The sequence below is a fragment of the Mytilus californianus genome, unplaced genomic scaffold (assembly GCF_021869535.1).
Source record: "Mytilus californianus isolate M0D057914Y unplaced genomic scaffold, xbMytCali1.0.p SCAF_6, whole genome shotgun sequence".
In the NCBI taxonomy this organism is placed as follows: Eukaryota; Metazoa; Mollusca; class Bivalvia; order Mytilida; family Mytilidae; genus Mytilus; species Mytilus californianus.
The window spans coordinates 112,131,602-112,149,029 of record NW_026262712.1 but is presented as its reverse complement, the minus strand read 5'-3'; the positions used below and the strand labels follow the sequence as shown (position 1 = coordinate 112,149,029).

Below are 17,428 nucleotides of genomic sequence, written 5' to 3'. Positions count from 1 at the left end.
AAAAAAATACTTTTATTGGCTGTCAATGGTTTAGATGTGTTGATCATTTGTCTTGTTATTTAAAACTTGAACTTGCAGGGAGTTGTGAGCTATTGCTCCCTTTTGAATTTCTCTTTTAAACTTTGAGATGAAAAACAGCAATAAAAGAACTGTTTCCTTTGTTTTGGTTTTGTGAATTACATGAAATGGTATAGTCATTGTTATAGAATAGATGAGACCAAAATGATATTTGTAATTTTAAATTTACACTTTATATTTTATAGGTTACTAGAGAACTGAGGCAACATGGGGCAGAACCAAAGCTCTCGTTCTATACCAACAACACCAAAAGGTCCTCCAGCAAGACCCAGTACACAACCAAGTGCTCGACCACTCAGTCAGTTGGGACCACAGGGACCAAGTTATGTAAATCCTGAAAATAAAGTCTTGCCAATAGTGCTTCCTCCTTCTGCCAAATCATTATTGAGACCAGTGTCTCAGGAATTAAGTGATTTTCATCCTGAATACAAAGAAATCTTCCGTTCGGAAAGTTTAGAAGATGATAATGGAAATATTACTAATGGGGAAGTTGTTCATGATGGTTCAAAACACGGTTCAAATAGACAGGATGTGAATGGGAATTTATCTCCAAGGTCAAATGGACATATACCCAATGATAATAGAAATGGAGATTTGAACCGACGACCTGTATCAATGTACACTAATGGTGGTGGTGGTGGTAATAATAATACCAATGTCAAAGGTCATCGTAGACAGCTCTCTGCTTCGTCTGTTCTTTACTCCAAAGAGAATACAATTATAGAACATCCAGATGAACCTAAATATAATGATGACCGACCAAGGAAGGTAACTCTTCCTGCTAAAAGTTCCTTTGATATGCCTTACTCGGAAAACTTAACTTATGCTCAGTTAGCCGAATATCGACGTAATCAAACTCTGGCAGAATTAGAAAGGAAGACAGGAAGGAAGATTGAAGATCTATCCGCATACGCAGAAGATAAACAATCAAACTTTGAAAGAGCGCCATCTACTAGATCAGCCAAAAGTTATCATAGTGCCGGATCTGCTGTCAGTAAGAAGAAAAGTCGAGCACCACCTCCTCCAAATCAACCACCTCCTCCTCCAGGGTCTAAATCAGCCCCAAATACACCCAGAGGTCCACCAGGGTCTAAATCAGCCCCAAGTACACCAAGAGGCAGTAATATGCATACACCACCTGCCAGACCTAATAAGCCACCGCCAATATTGAAATCATATTCAGTTGACAGGGAGCCACCTGCAGATTATGATGATGCTCAACCAAGGAAAAATGTTTCTATTAATAGATCGTCCAGCTCTGCTAGTGGTAGCAGAAAATCATATGCTCCCGCTACATCAGCTCCACCGCCAAACGCACCACCACCCCCACCACCACCTGGAACAGGAATATTACGCAATACTAATAAAAGACTGAACAAATCAATGGTAGAACTACCAATGGCTAATAGTGCTAGTGACTTTATCAAAGTTCGTAGTCCACCAGTTCGTCAAGACAGCTTCAACAAACCAGCCTTACAGACTGAACAGAATAAATTTTTATCACAAATTCAGAAGGCTGCAGAAAATCGTGCCATGAGGCGACAAAACTCAGAACCAGTCATGACTTCAACAACAACTATCAATGGTGATATAGACAATAAAGTGGAAGAGAACTTGATTTTAAGTGCTACTACAAACACCTTGGAAAGTGCCAAAAATGATAATGATCAAGATTTACCACTTTTGGTTAAAACCCCTCCACCAGTGGCGCTGAAACCCAATAGATCTTCATCATCCTCATTTGAGCGGCAAAATTCTGTTACATCTGAATCAAGCACTGCAAATAGTGTTCAGTCATCAAGCAGCAGTGTCGATCAAAATGGTGCAATTCGTCGCCTCAACAGTCTATTGCAACATGATATAAAACTAGCAGCACAATCAAAGGCCACTAAAATTGTTAAACATGCCACACCAGTCAAAGAAAAACCTAAGGATCCAGCACAGGCATTTCGGGAGCAGCTTGCAAAGGCTGCTTATGAACGTGATCATAGGGCAAAGACTGGACCTACTATTGATGAAAAATTAAAAGCTGCTCAGGCAGAGGAAAAAGAAAAAAGTGAAGCTAATATTGTGTTTTATACTGATCAGGTTACTGTAAAACGAAGCGATAGCATTCGTAAACAGAATGAGGAATTTAGAAAAGAGGATACTAAAAAGAGAGAGGCTATTGTACAAGAAGTAACACTGCCACATTCAGAAAAGATAACTAATGTGAAAGTTGAATCTCCAAAAGAAGTTTTTACCATCAGGAAAGATCAAATTGAAAAGCCTTATCTTCCAGTTTTAACAAATGGCAATATGGTAGAACAAAAGGGTGAAATTATACATCATCCACGACAGATGACCCCGGGTTCTGGCATTGGTTCTCAGAAGGACAGTTACCGTAATTCTATTTATGCATCAAAAGACTGGACTCCAGAAGTAGATTTAGATTCAGATGACAATATATCTGACACTGAGGTATTGACGTCAAGTCTCGGCAAATCTAATGGTTTCAAATCATCAGTATTTCCAGCAAAAGTTAATGAAATAAATTATAAAGGAAAGAAACAAAAGGGAAAGGAGAGAAAGTTCAAGAAAAGCATTGAAAACGATGAAAAGAAAAAACATGGCAGCATTAAAAAATTCAAAAACTCTGTTCACAAAAGTGTGTTAAATGCATTTGGTTCTATAAGTAAAGCTTCTGGGAAGGTATTGAAGAAAAATAAATCTGAGGACTTAGAATATGTGAATGATGCACCAATGAACTGGACTTTATCATCATCCTCATCTACACCATCATTCTCTGGCACTCCTGTAGCAAGTCGACCAAATCTAAGTGAGGGACAGTTGTCAAATCGTGCCTATAAATACATGGTTCCAAACGGTTACCAAGATCATGTGTCTCTGAGTAGTGAAAGCTCAGACGAAGAGAGAATTGTTACTAACAAGGTCATGTTTGAATCAAACGGCCATATTGAAAGCAATGAAGATACCGATAATGAGGATGACAAGGATCAGAAATATTTGAAACGTGCTGGTGTGGCATACGTAAGTAAGAGTGGACAAATCGTTGTTTTACCTGAGTATGATAAAGTTCATCCAGGGGAACAGGGACCAGGAGAATTTGATAATCATGCACCAAAACTTAAAAATAAGAAAAAGAAGTTTACTTTCGATAATACTGTTCGTAGGAAAGAGAGAGAACAAATCAGTGAGCAAATCACCATGGATGCTACAGAAAAGGAGAGAAAACGAGAGGAAGAAAGGCGCAGGGAAATGGAGGCAGATACTGATATTAAACGGACACGTGAGTTAGAAGCTCGTGAACGCTTGCAGCGATTAGAAATGCAGGCTCAGCTACATCAGCAGTTATTACAACAACAACAGCAGTATGGGATGCTGTCAGCGCCACCTCTGCCTCCACCTAATGGATTCCAACAGGGCTTTAATCCAGTGGAATTTTCTCAGTTCTTTGCCCAGCAATCTGGGTACGGTTTACCATATGGAACTCCGACAGGGTTTGGAGCTCCAATGTACAATAACAATGTGCCAACCATGTCTTATGATCTGAGTGAATATATGCGAATGATGGGTGTTCAGAACTCAACACCTACATCAACTTCACAGCAATTAAATGCTTATATGTTACATGGGGGACTAAACTGGCCACAAACAAGTCTACTGTCATATCCAAACAAACAACAAGATGATTCTAAGCGTAATCAGGTGTATCAAAATTGGACTGGACCTAAGAAACAAATCGTTAAATCTAATTCTCAAGGAGACAGTGGTGCTAGTACTTCTAAAAAGTCATCTTTTTACTCGGCTGATGAATCTGACAGTTCGGCAGGACTGTCGCCACAACGAACTGATGCTTCAATGAGTGCTTCCAAGAACAATGTTAATGGTGACACAAATGATAATTATGGATATAAGTCTAATATATCTGTAACGACTGTCTACACACCAGGATTTACCAAAAGTGCTGCTTCAGATACTGGGTAAGGTTTGTTTATTTTTGTCTTTCATAGCACTTGTTATGATTTGGGTCAGTCAGGGTACTCGGTCATTATCTATTAATATCGAGATTTTGGTTAAATGTCAAGACATGTCAAAGCAATACAAATTTACACATGGAAGTAGCCATTGAAGGACTTCAACAATGCATCAACACTCATATTAAAGGATGAGCATTAATTGTTCAGACGGTATTGCTTTTATCTAGTTTCAAATTCAAACCTGGATATTTTTGCAGGTAATGAGTTTGACGATTTCAATGCATAAACATTTGTGAGGCGGTTAAATTTTGCACATCAAACGATAAGTTAGGCCCTCACTTCAATAGTGTTACTGTCTACAATCTGTTGGTTGGGTTTTGGCTGAACACTGAATAGATTGATTATCTATAATAAATGTCCTGCACTATAAAGACAGAATTTTATTTCAATAGAATCATTAAAGGATAGGAATGGGGTTTAATAAAGTTTTATTAAGAGCCATTGAATGACTTGAAACATAACAGAAACAATGTATGTTAAAAAGGAGATGTTGGGTAAACGTCTATGAGACAGAAGCACAACAACAGAGAAAAGCAAAAACATGTAATAATTTATCTATCAAATATTTAACGACAACATCATTTTATTATCAATATGATGCCATTCAGTAGTTTGAAATATAGTTTGAGAAATTTTAGCAGGAATTATAAGTTCACATGATGTAATCACTAGTTTTAATACGACACTCTTCTGAATTATAAACAAAGCAATGTTCTTGTTCCAACAAAACATGGGATACATGTACGTGATGTCACAATGAAACTTGCAACTTTAGCTGTATTTTGAACGATACTTGAGATCAAAATGGGTATTTTTGTTGGAGTTGCTAGCTAGGAAAATTTGATAAATTCTTAAATGTCTTTAAATAGGTATGTCTGTTTATATTTTTGTCCTTTTTAATCAGGAAGCAGTTTGTTTACTGGAACATTGTTGCTTCATCAAATCAGAATGGCTGCCTTTCAAACATGTCTTATAGGTCCTCTTTGAACGTGAATAATTCTAAATGTTCATATTAGAATTGAAATTATCTTTCCATGTCATATAAAAATAAGAAGATGTGGTATGATTGCCAATAAGACAACTCTCCACCAGAGACCAAATGACATAAAAGTTAACAACTATAGCTAGATCACCGTACGGCATACTCTTTTCTCATTTTAATATGGGTCTGTAAGTACAGGCATTATATTGGTCAATATTTTATACCCTATTAATGCTTGGTGTAAGGATTTTGACAAATATCATGCCTTCCCACGTTAAAATGACCATAGAGCATGACAATAAAGAATTATTTCTTAAATGAAGCATGGAGTTTGACGGTAAAGATCTTAATTTGACCAAATGTTATTAAAAGAAAATGTTGCCAATTCAATTGTTTTTTGGCTTTTTATTCTAAGTGAAACAATTTTGCCGTGAGAATTCATACCAATGATGCATGTTAAGAAGTTTAAAATAATAACTGCTTTTATTTAACTGTTATAATATATGTGGGACTGGTATTTATACAACAAAAGATTTTGGCTTAAGAATATTTCAAGATAAAGTATGTGGTTGTTGAAATGACTTCTTTATTTTGAGTTAGGACTTAAAAGTACAAATTATGAATACATACAAATTTTAATAAAGTCAGTCAAAAACCAATAACTATAGTGTATTTTAGGCAGACTAAAATATAAATGGGAATCAGTAAATTGAACTTCATTAAAAATCCAGGATATGAAGTAAGGGTATGCTGTGACTTAAATGTTAAAGTGGTTGCTTTAAAAATGGTACCCTTCAACTCATTTTACAATCTCTTTAATGGATAAATGTAGTCAGTATTTTTAGCTGATTATTTAAGAATTGAATGCTTCTTTTTGTAAATTCATTGGGGTGTAAAAGCGTTGACCGAAGTACATTTTGTATGAAGCGCGGAAGCGCTTCATTCTAAAAATGTACGCACGGTCAACGCTTTTACAACCCTATGAAATTACTAAAAGAAGCATTCAATACTTATAATTACATTTTTCGCTATGATCATGAAAAGACGATTACTATCAAGTTTTTCTTTTATTTACCTGTGCACTTTATTGTGGAAACGTGTGTCATCATGTATGTTTCAATTCATGCAATTAATTTTGAAATGAAGAATGACGAGAGATTTGCTGTTAGCCAATCAAAATAACGTATAATAATGAAACATACATCTAATGTAATTATTATGTATTAAAGGAGATGTGGGCTGAACACCAAAGAGACAACAACCCAATGACTCAAATTACCAAAATGCTTAAATTAGAAGCTATTAAGTTATAACCTGAAGCACCAATGGCACTGAAAAGAGATGATAAAATTCAGTCTTGTTTATTGGAACCTGTGTCTGTTACAGCCATTTCAATAACTCATTTCTGGAATCATAAATTTTACTCTTAAAATTATAATTTGAAGCTGGTTATTTCCTTTGCCCTGCAGAAAAACTGCTACATGGCATAATGAAGCTCAATGAAGAGGCAACAATTAATTATTTATAGATTATTACATGGCATTTTTATACTACGGCAAAAAAAATTTTGTGGTCGTATATTGGTATGACGTTGGCGTCGTCGTCGTCGTCCGAAGACACATTAGTTTTCGCACTCTTAACTTTAGTTTAAGTGAATGGATCTCAATGAAATTTTACCATAAGGTTCAATACCACAAAAGGAAGGTGCGGATTGATTTTGGGGGTTATGGTACCAACAGTTAAGGAAAAAGGGGCCAAAAATAAGCATTTTTGTAACTTCCAGACATAACTTGTGTGTAAGTATATGGATCTCTCTGACATTGTACCACAAGGTTCCATATCACAAAGGGAATGCTGGGATTGATTTTGGGGGTAATTGCCTCCACATTTTAGGAATTAGGGGCCAAAAAGGGGCAAAAAACAAGCATTTTTCTAGTTTCATGACAATAACTTGTGTGTAAGTCTATGGATCTCTCTGACATTGTATCACAAGGTTCCATATCACTAAGGGAATGCTGGGATTGATTTTGGGGGTAATTGTCTCCAAATTTTAGGAATTAGGGGCCAAAAAGGGGCAAAAAACAAGCATTTTTTCTAGTTTCATGACAATAACTTGTGTGTAAGTGTATGGATCTTTATGAAATTGTACTACAAGGTTCCATATCACAAAGGGAAAGCTGGAATTGAGTTTGGGGGTAATTGCCCAAAAAGTTTAGGAATAAGGGGCCAAAAAGGGGCCAAAAATAAGCATTTTTCTAGTTTCCAGACAATAACTTGTGTTCAAGTGTATGGATCTCTCTGAAATTGTACTGCAAGGTACCATACCACAAAGGGAAGGCTGGGATTGATTTTGGGGGTAATTCCCTCAAAATTTTAGTAATTAGGGGCCATAAAAGGGCAAACAAACAAGCATTTTTCTAGTTCCAGGACAATAACTTGTGTGTAAGTGTATGGATCTTTATGAAATTGTACTGCAAGGTTCCATATCACAAAGGGAAAGCTGGGTTTGTGATTGGGGGTAATTGCCCTAAACGTTTAGGAATTTGGGGCCAAAAAACAAGCATTTTTCTAGTTTCCAGACAATAACTTGTGTTCAAGTGTATGGATCTCTCTGAAATTGTACTGCAAGGTACCATACAACAAAGGGAAGGCTGGGATTGAGTTTGGGGGTGATGAATCATAAGGGGGTTCAAAAAATTTGGGGGGGGGGGATTTTTGTTTCTTTTTTTTTCTTTAAAATTTTCCATTTTAAATTGGTTATTTCTGATTTATATATAAAAGCAAATAATAATGATATGGTTTGAATAGGTAAATTAAAAATTTTTAAGTTCTTAAATCATTTTCATTCTGTGTCGGAAACCTATGCTGTGTCAAATATTTAATTACAATCCAAATTCAGTGCTGAATCAAGCTTGAATGTTGTGTTCATACTTGCCCCAAATGTTCAGGGTTTCGACCTCTGCGGTCGTATCAAGCTGCGCCCCAGCGGAGCATTTTATTCATATTGGCCCTGGTATCAGCCCTAAACTATTATATCAAACCAGAGGGCTTTAGCCCAAGGGCTGATACCAGGGCCAATATGGAAAATGACATATAATAATCTATTTATCACATATTTTCAAGCTGGAGAAAAAAGAAAGCATTTATCAAATTATGTTTTATTTTCAACAAAAAATTAAAAAAAATTTGAAGAAAAAAATAAAAAAAATGTATCAAAGTGAGTTAAAAAAATTCATATCACAGTGAGTAAACAAAGTTTTGGGAAAAGTTTAACAAATGATTAACAATAAACATTATTTCTCAAAGTTATAAATATTACTTGTTACATTTCCAATGTTTGTGTGAGGAAAAATACACCTTATCGCTATTTGTCCGCCAATACTGGACATCGCAAAGGTTCCCATAAAATTTTGACGTCACAATAGAAAATATCTGACGCCACAATGGAAAAGTGATTGTTATATGACGTCAAAAATTCAACCAGCGCAGATTCTCTGGTCAAGGGGAACAGATCTCCAAATAGCGATAAGGTGAATAGAAATAGGAACCTGGACCTATTTCCACTGTTTTTTTTTCTGCTACAGTAGGGCCAATTTGAAAAATGAGATGTAATAGTCAATTTATCACATATTTTTAAGCTGGAGAGAAAAAGAAAGCATATATCAAATTATGTTTTAAAATTTTCAACAAGAAACTTCTCCTAATCATCTGCTTCTAATGCTTTCTTGTTTACAAATAGTTTTTGATTGACAGGTTACCGGAAGTCAAATTCGGGGGCACGATATGGATTTTCGAGGGCTAATATTGATATTGGCCCCGAGGGCGAATAACCAACCTTGACTTCCAGCTATTATTGGCCATGCAAAAACGTACATATTAGTACAAAATGTGTGATAATAATGGTTATTTGCCTTCCAACATAATTGTAAACAAACTCTATTATAAAAATAGAAATGTTTGTAAATTAAAGTAACACTTTGTTTATTCTTTACTTCTACATTAACTATTGCTCTGCACTGCAGTGAAGCAGTATTTATACTAGTATACTCCCCAACAAAGGTAATAATTCATAATCAGTTTTTATTTTAAATTAAGATTCCATTTTTTAGAATGAGTTTCAAGATAGTCCTGTAAAATATTAAAGCTTGAATTTTTAAATTTCATGTATTCTTAGTCAAAACATTTACTAAATTTTATCATCGGTATAAGGACATCATTCGTAAATATAGCTCAACATGCAGACTTCTTATACGTTCAGGTATTTCACATCCAATTTTTTATGGAAATATTCTTTATAAAGCACAAAAATGTCAGTATTCACCTCTGAAGCTAACAAAACCTTTAAATAGACTTATTAAGAAGGGATATAGTTACGATACTGTTGTCAGGTCATTAAAGATTGCATATTTTGGCATTAATATTGATTCACTTATAGGGTCTTTGCATCGGCACTAAACACATTTATTTAAAAACCAGTTGTTGGCATGACACGGGTTATGTTCTTCTCATATATGTTATGATGGTATGATACTAAACCCCTAACGGGAAGGATTGTGCCTGATATTCATATGATGAAGACATAATCTTTCAATCAGTTTAATTGAAGTCTGGAGCTGGCATGTCAGTTAACTGCTAGTAGTCTGTTGTTATTTATGTATTATTGTCATTTTGTTTATTTTCTTTGGTTACATCTTCTGACATCAGACTCGGACTTCTCTTGAACTGAATTTTAATGTGCGTATTGTTATGCGTTTACTTTTCTACATTGGCTAGAGGTATAGGGGGAGGGTTGAGATCTCATAAACATGTTTAACCCTGCCGCATTTTTGCGCCTGTCCCAAGTCAGGAGCCTCTAGCCTTTGTCAGTCTTGTATTATTTTTAATTTTAGTTTCTTGTGTACAATTTGGAGTTTAGTATGGCGTTCATTATCACTGAACTAGTAAATATATTTGTTTAGGGGCCAGCTGAAGGACGCCTCCGGGTGTTGGAATTTCTCGCTGCATTGAAGACCTGTTGGTGACCTTCTGCTGTTGTCTGTTCTATGGTCGGGTTGTTGTCTCTTTGACACATTCCCCATTTCCATTCTCAATTTTATTGTATTTCTCTTTTCAGTTCTGTGATAAGTGACAACAGTGCTGATCGATGAAACTGACAATTAATAGTACAGGAAAATAATCAGTAAATGGCCTTGACCTACTGTGTTGGTACAGACCAAGAAGATCAAGAACTTAAGTTGAATTCAAGGAAGAGTTGTGACACAAAATAAGAATTTCACATGTTAATTCTACAAGTAAAAGGTGCTCAGAATGTTGACAATATATGTTCATGGTTGTGATCAATAGTTGTATATTTGTTTATTTTTGTAATATTTTATTGTTAAAATGGTAATGTTAGTTTTAGCTGTCTGAACAATATCTGAGTTCCCTGTCATCTTGGTCGGTTGAATGGTCAATATTGAAACCTTAAAGGCCTTGTTTCAGATGTCCTGGCCGATGCCAAAACCAGCATGACCTTCTCCTAGTTTCTGATATATGCCAGTATAATAACTTTGTGGCCTTCTTTCAATAATAAGACGCCCATGTTGAACCAAGCCAAACATCTGTTTTGGCTAACTTGCCTATGCCAGAAAGCCTAAGTTTTGTTGTATACAATACCTTGATCTTGTGAAAGTTTATTTGTCAATACTTTCTTGTCTAGTCATTTTCTATGCAGTTCAGTTATATTAGTCTTTTGATACACTGAATTTCCACAAGAAAGTTGAGGTAACCCCGGAGCCAAGTGCCTTAACCTGGTCTTCAGGACAAAAGAACAGAGACGATGACCTTTGGGGATGTACCTTGCCATAGTACCCCTGTCCTTCAAACTTATTTGTTGCCCTTTAAACTTTGATGCTAGTGTACAATTGAATATCATGAATATACCTTCTATTTGTATTTTTCTAGATTTGATTTATTGAATATCTTGCTGCAATATTTAACAACCTCCAGTTGTTTATGTTCACATGTCACTTAGGGTTCAGTATAGACAAGATTCCCAGGTCACTCAAGGTTAAACAAAGACAGGTTCACATGTCACATTGGGTTCAGTAACGACATCCCCTGGTCCATTATAGACAGGTTCCACAAAAATCAGGATTCAGTGTAGACTGGTTCCCAGGTCACTGAGGGTTCAGTACTGTGGTTTCCAAGTTACTCAGATTCAGTATAGATGTGTAATCAGGTCATACAGGGTTTAGTACAGGCAGGTTCCCAGGTTACTCAGGGTCCAATATAGACAGGTTCCCAGGTTACTCAGGGTCCAATATAGACAGGTCCCCTGGGGTCTCGGTCATAAAACTTAAATTTCTGAGTCTGAGTATGATAATCATGCTCAAATTTTTTATGACCCCAAGGCCAGGTTTCTCAGGGTTCCATGAAGTTTGTTTGTTAATATTGTTGGTATTGATATGTTGCTTCAGAACTGAAGAAGTTGTACAGATTTGCTTACAAATGTTAAGAATGATTTGAGCTTGATTAAACATTCAAAATAACTAAACTGTTTGAAATTGCATTTTTAAACCTTCAATTCAAAATAAACTTTGTTTTTAGATAAAAAAAAAAACCTTTTAAAATAGTTAGTAATGATCTTATGTAAAACATTTCTGACCCATTTTATTTTATTGTGTTCTCTTACATCGAGGTAGCAAACCGGAACATATCTCATAATTAGTAAAACTTATCATGTACTGTTAGACAAATACTATGCAAAATAGTCCTAATTTATGGATTGTGTGTTGGATATTTCCTTAAAAGTTTATATTAGAATACTTTATATCTGAAATACTATCAAATCATATTGAATACTTTATCACCTATCGGTAACTTGTGAAATAACAAAAACATGTAATAATTTCATAATTTTGTTCAAAAAAGTAAAATTGTATAAATCCATGAAATTAATGTATGATTTATTGTTTAAAAGAAAATAATAAAATTTTAAACTTTTGATTATTAATAAGAAGGAAGTTTTTTTCCTAAATTTCTCTCTCAATTTTATTTCGTAGAGAGAGAGAGATAAAACAATATAAAGTTGAAAATATGCTATCATAGATAAGTAGAAATTTTTAAACACATTAGACCTTAATTATAAGAATCACAATCAGTATTCCAGATTTAAAAAAAAAATATGACTGATAGTTGAAGTAAGTTGAAATCATATAAAACATTTATTCTGAGTTATACTTAAGCTGTATCTATATAATGTTTGGTTGCAAAGTAATAAATGTTGAGTGAATACAACTAACAAGAATTCCATCTTATATGATCTGAATTCTAATAAGCAGCATCAATTTATCAAAACTGCATGTCAATTCTTTTTATAATCATCAAATCTTGTCATATAATGGATTACCTGCTATTTTTATCTGGTAAATATTATGAATTATGTTCAATTATTAAAGAGTCATCAATTGTGGAATTATTAAAAAAAAATGGCAGTTGATTGATAACAGTTATATCTTCATGTCTTTAGTCAGTATAAATACTATTTAAATTTGTAGTGAGAATGTTCATGTAATATTTACCATTTATATTTTCACCACAAAATTTAGAATATTTTGGTCCCCTCTCATGATGAGCTTATGGGTCATGAGCTACAAAATTTTGGTGTGAACCAGTTGAACCTGCACAAGGAACAAACCCTTTTTCAGGTACTTTACTGCAGTTTTATTTAATCTGCAATAAATGCAATTGTCTGGCTGATCTAAAATATTTTAGGGGTTAGTGTGATACCAAAGTATTTCTGTCAGCAAAATAGTTTTTAACATTTAAAAAAAAATGTGAAAATTTGTCCTTTCACATTAAAGTATATTATCAATTACTTTTTTTACAAATGGACATTAAGCAAAAAATAAACACACAATCTATTACACTTACCAAACAGTAAATCTTCAAAAGTGCTATTTTAAAATATTATGAAACTCATTAAAAAAACTAAGTAAAGTATGTTATATGATTTTTGTATGGCCAGTAAATGTAGTCCACCATTATTTATAGACACATACTGTACTGTCTCTTATTACACTAACTTTCGTTGTCTTTATACTTTTCAGAATCTCAAAACTTCTGTGATAGGCTATGTGAAAAGGGAAATAATCCTAGATCTGATTTTCAATGTATGTCATATGGGAGATAACTCTATTTTGGTTGTGAAAATTTTATTTATGTATATTTTTTTTTATGTTGATATCTTTCAAAAATATATTTTTGTTATCATATGATTTATGTAATAAGCACATACATTTTTTTTATTTTTGTATGTTTCCTCATTAATCCATTTATCATGAAAATTTAAAGTGAATTGAATAAACTAGTCAGGAATCAGTTCATCTAATTACACGTGTGATTTTAAACCTAAATTAGTTGTGATTCTGTGGAAGCAGTATAATTCAACACAATGCTTTGTTATTGAAAAGTGTAATGTTTTTCAATAAGTTATCTATTTATATCAGGTTTTAGGAAGTTGATTTAATTTGTTCCACAGAAACACAACTGATTTCCCTTTTTTTCTGACATGATCTTTATAGGTCTGTAAACATTAACACTAACTTCCTTACATTGAATAATCATTGATACAACTTTACTGTAGACTTATTGGAAGTTTACTATTGAATGTTTTATAATGATAAGTTGATGGTCTATGATTTCATACACTGCATGTCCTATCACATTTTTTTTAAACAGTTACTTCCTTCAGAAGGACAAAAACAATCAGACCCAATTAGATGTTTACTTCAATTGTAATTTACTCTTTTGTTAATCATTTTAAATGCTATTAATAGTTTCAATTTATTTTACTAAAATAGTAAACAAGCAATTAATTTTTGTATACAGATCATGCAGATAATGGGGTACCAGTAATTGTATGTAAAACCTAGACTGTTGCCTTTTCATAGGAACCTTTCATATTAAACATGCATGTGAAATAATTCAAAAATTTTTGAAACTATTTTTACAAAAATTAAGCACATTTAAGCACAGTTTGAAAATTGAACAAAAAATGTTATAAGTTTTTACTTATAGCACTTTGCAATAAAGGCTATTGTGTCCATTAAAAACTAGCATTTATCTGATGGGAAAAGGAGGTTATGGTGTATAATTTCATGACGCAAAGTCCAAACTGTTTCATTTGGATTGCAGTATAATGTGAATAATACACTCATACAGTGCACATGTTTGAAATCAACAAACCTTAATTGGGGACATTCCTACACAGATTCATCTTTAGTTATCGTTAAAAAATTGTGACACGAAAGATTGATTCATCTAAACATCAACATTCAAATAATAATCAAATATTCACCATTTTCTTTATTTTTTTTATATTTATACACATAAATCTGCATATACAAATATCATTATTTTATTTAAACAATAAAGTGCTGAAATATTGTATGTTAATTTGCCATGAAATATATTTTTACATATCAAAATTTATATTTAGACAAATATTTCATCTTAATAAATGTTGGTGATATAACTAACATTATAGACCATTATTTATTTTCACCATTGTCATTTTTTTTTTCACTAGATATATTTTTTATTTTTCTCTGTTATCTTAAGAACTAAATGGAGATGTTTTATTTGTTCCTTCTATATTTCCCTTTAACCAAGTGTGCATGTTGTGTAATGGAGACAATTACACACTATTCAACCAATAATTATTACATTCAAGTAAGTGCAAATGAATTGACATTCAATGTATTTCTCTGATTCTAAATTACAAATTTTCATATATAACTTTGTTTCTGTATACAAAAGTAGGACAGTTAGAAGTGTTACTTTTCTATACATAACAAGATTGTAAGTAGTTCTGTCATTATGATACTCAATTTTATTTTAGAATTGTACCTTTCCTTGAGATGTTATATCTCTTGTCTGAACTGTAATTTGGAGTAAATACTACTTTAATTATTGTTTGTATGATGTCCATGTTTGTTATCATAATAATTGCAATAATATCTACCATCAGGGACATAACTTTATATCATTTCGTTACATTTATACCTAAATATATAAGAATAAAATAATTTTAATTCTATTGAGACTATTTCTTCTTGCATGATGCTGCATTCTTTTTTTGTTCATCTGTCAGTTCTTCCATTCTGTCCTTGTAAACTTTTGTTGTATACTTCTCTTCTTCTTAATTTCACCCAGCGCTACGAAGCAGCAGGGGCAAATAGTGTTTGACGTGTCAGTCCTTCAGTCATTATTATTTCAGGATGCTAATCCAAATACTTTATAACAGATTGAAAAAGGGAGGCGAGAGATACCAAAGGGACATTCAAACTCATAAGTCGAAAATAAACTAACAATGCCATGGCTAAAAAAGAAAAAGACCAACAGACAAACAACAGTACACGAAACACAACATAGAAAATTAAAGGCTGAGCAACACGAACCTCACCAAAAACTGGGGGTGATCTCAGGTGTTCCGGGAGGGTAAGCAGATCCTGCTCCACATGTGGCACCCATCGTGTTGCTCATGTAAATACAAAACTGGTAATAAGCATTCGGTAGGTCACTTTTGTGGATGGGATTTTAGTTACAACATTTGGAACATATCCGCTATCATCTGTGAAACGGATATTCCATAACGGTCAACCAACTCGTGATGGCGTCTGTAAAATTAATTAAGGGATGATTTCAACTTCACCTCTTTGAACTCTTGGTTTTATAGCTTCCTTGTGAGCAGCTACCTTCTTTCAAGGAAATCATGATAGGCGAATGGGAGAAATATACTCCGTATGCAGGCTCTGCTGGAATGTTGCTACATAGAAATGGAAAGTTCACAGTTGAGAAGCTGAAATCATCTCTTTTGTCGTAAAGTTTTGTTTTCCACCGACCCTCATTGTCAATTTCTAGATGTAAGTCAAGATATGAGGCAGACTTAACTGTATCTGTTGTATCCTTAATCTGAAGTTCGATTGGATAGATGCGTTCAACATAGTCACCAAATTTTGAATTATTTAGTGAGAGAACATCATCTATATAGCGGAAAGTAAAGTTAAAGGATACTGCTAACTTCTTATCTTTCTTCCTAAGAAGTTCCTGTATAAAGTCAGCCTCATATGAATAAAGGCACAAGTTGGCAAGAAGAGGGGCACAGTTGGTTCCCATGGAGATGCTGACTGTTTGTTGAAAAACACGTCTTCCAGGCGTAACAAATATATTGTCAATCAAGAAATCTAACTATTTCAGTGGTTGTTGTTGGTTGATGTCTGTGATATGTGTTTTTCGTTGATTATTTTGTTACAAATCAGGCCGTTAATTTTTTCTTTTGAATTGTTTCACATATTTCATGTCAAGGCTTTTTAAAGCCTATTATACGTTATCAGTTTTTATACGACTTTATAATATACGACCGCCAAATTTTTGCGTTCGTATTTATGCTATGGCGATGTCTGCATCGTTGTCCAATACATTTTGGTTTGCAGACAATAACTTGAGTATAAGTATATGGATCTCTATGAAATTTTAGCACAAGGTTCTATACCACAATAGAAAGGTTGGGATTAATTTTGGGATTATTGTTGTAGCTGTTTAGTAGTTAGGGGCCAAACAGGGACCAAAATAAAATGTTTCTTTTTCTTGTTTCAGAACAATAACTTGTGTATAAGTATATGGATCTCTATGAAATTTTACCACAAGGTTCCATACCTGAAAAGGACGATTGGATTGATTTTGGGGTCATGGCCCAAATCGTTAAGGAATTAGGGGCTGAAAAGGGGAAAAAACTAGGATTTCCTGGTTTCTGGACAACAACTTGAGTATAAGTCTATGGATTGCTATTTAATTGTGTCACAAGGTTTTATACCATGAAAGGAAGGTTGGGATTGATTAAAGGGGTTATGACCCTAACGGTTTAGGAAAAAGGTGCCAAAAGCAATACTTTTGAAATGCTTTGTATAAATTGCTTATTTCCTGACCAATTTCAATGGGGTTTAGTTTAAAGTCTTGAATTTTTGGGGTTCTTTCATACGCTGAATCCAACCGATCATTTAGAATTTGGATTTTTGGTCATGTTTTTGAATTGGTCCGTATTAAGGTCTAAAGGGTCCAAATTTAAACTTTGTTTGATTTCATCATAAATTGAATTATTGGTGTTCTTTGATATGCTGAATCTTACCGTGTATTTAGATAACTGAATTTAGGCTCAGTATTCAAGTTGGTCCAGATCTTGGTCTAAAATAAAACTTTGTTTGATTCATCCGAATTGAATTATTGGTGTCCTTTGATATGCCAAATCTTACAGTGTATTAAGATTTTTGATTTTGGTTCCAGTTTT

At 33.8% G+C, this 17,428-nt stretch overlaps 1 protein-coding gene across 5 annotated transcripts in view; it reads left to right on the top strand.

Annotated features, from left to right (window-relative positions):
- Positions 1-15,181, top strand: part of LOC127705930 (uncharacterized) — a 47,195-nt gene extending 32,014 nt beyond the window's left edge. For 4 of the 5 annotated variants that reach the window (XM_052210281.1, XM_052210280.1, XM_052210282.1 and 1 more), the window contains 2 exons: positions 264-4,061; positions 10,214-15,181. In XM_052210281.1, the coding sequence (XP_052066241.1) occupies positions 286-4,061; positions 10,214-10,247 (3,810 nt within the window). In that variant the 5' untranslated portion in view covers positions 264-285 and the 3' untranslated portion in view covers positions 10,248-15,181. The remainder of the gene's footprint in view (positions 1-263; positions 4,062-10,213) is intronic. The other variant, XR_007984119.1, reaches the window with a different exon arrangement.
- Positions 15,182-17,428: the final 2,247 nt, after the last annotated feature.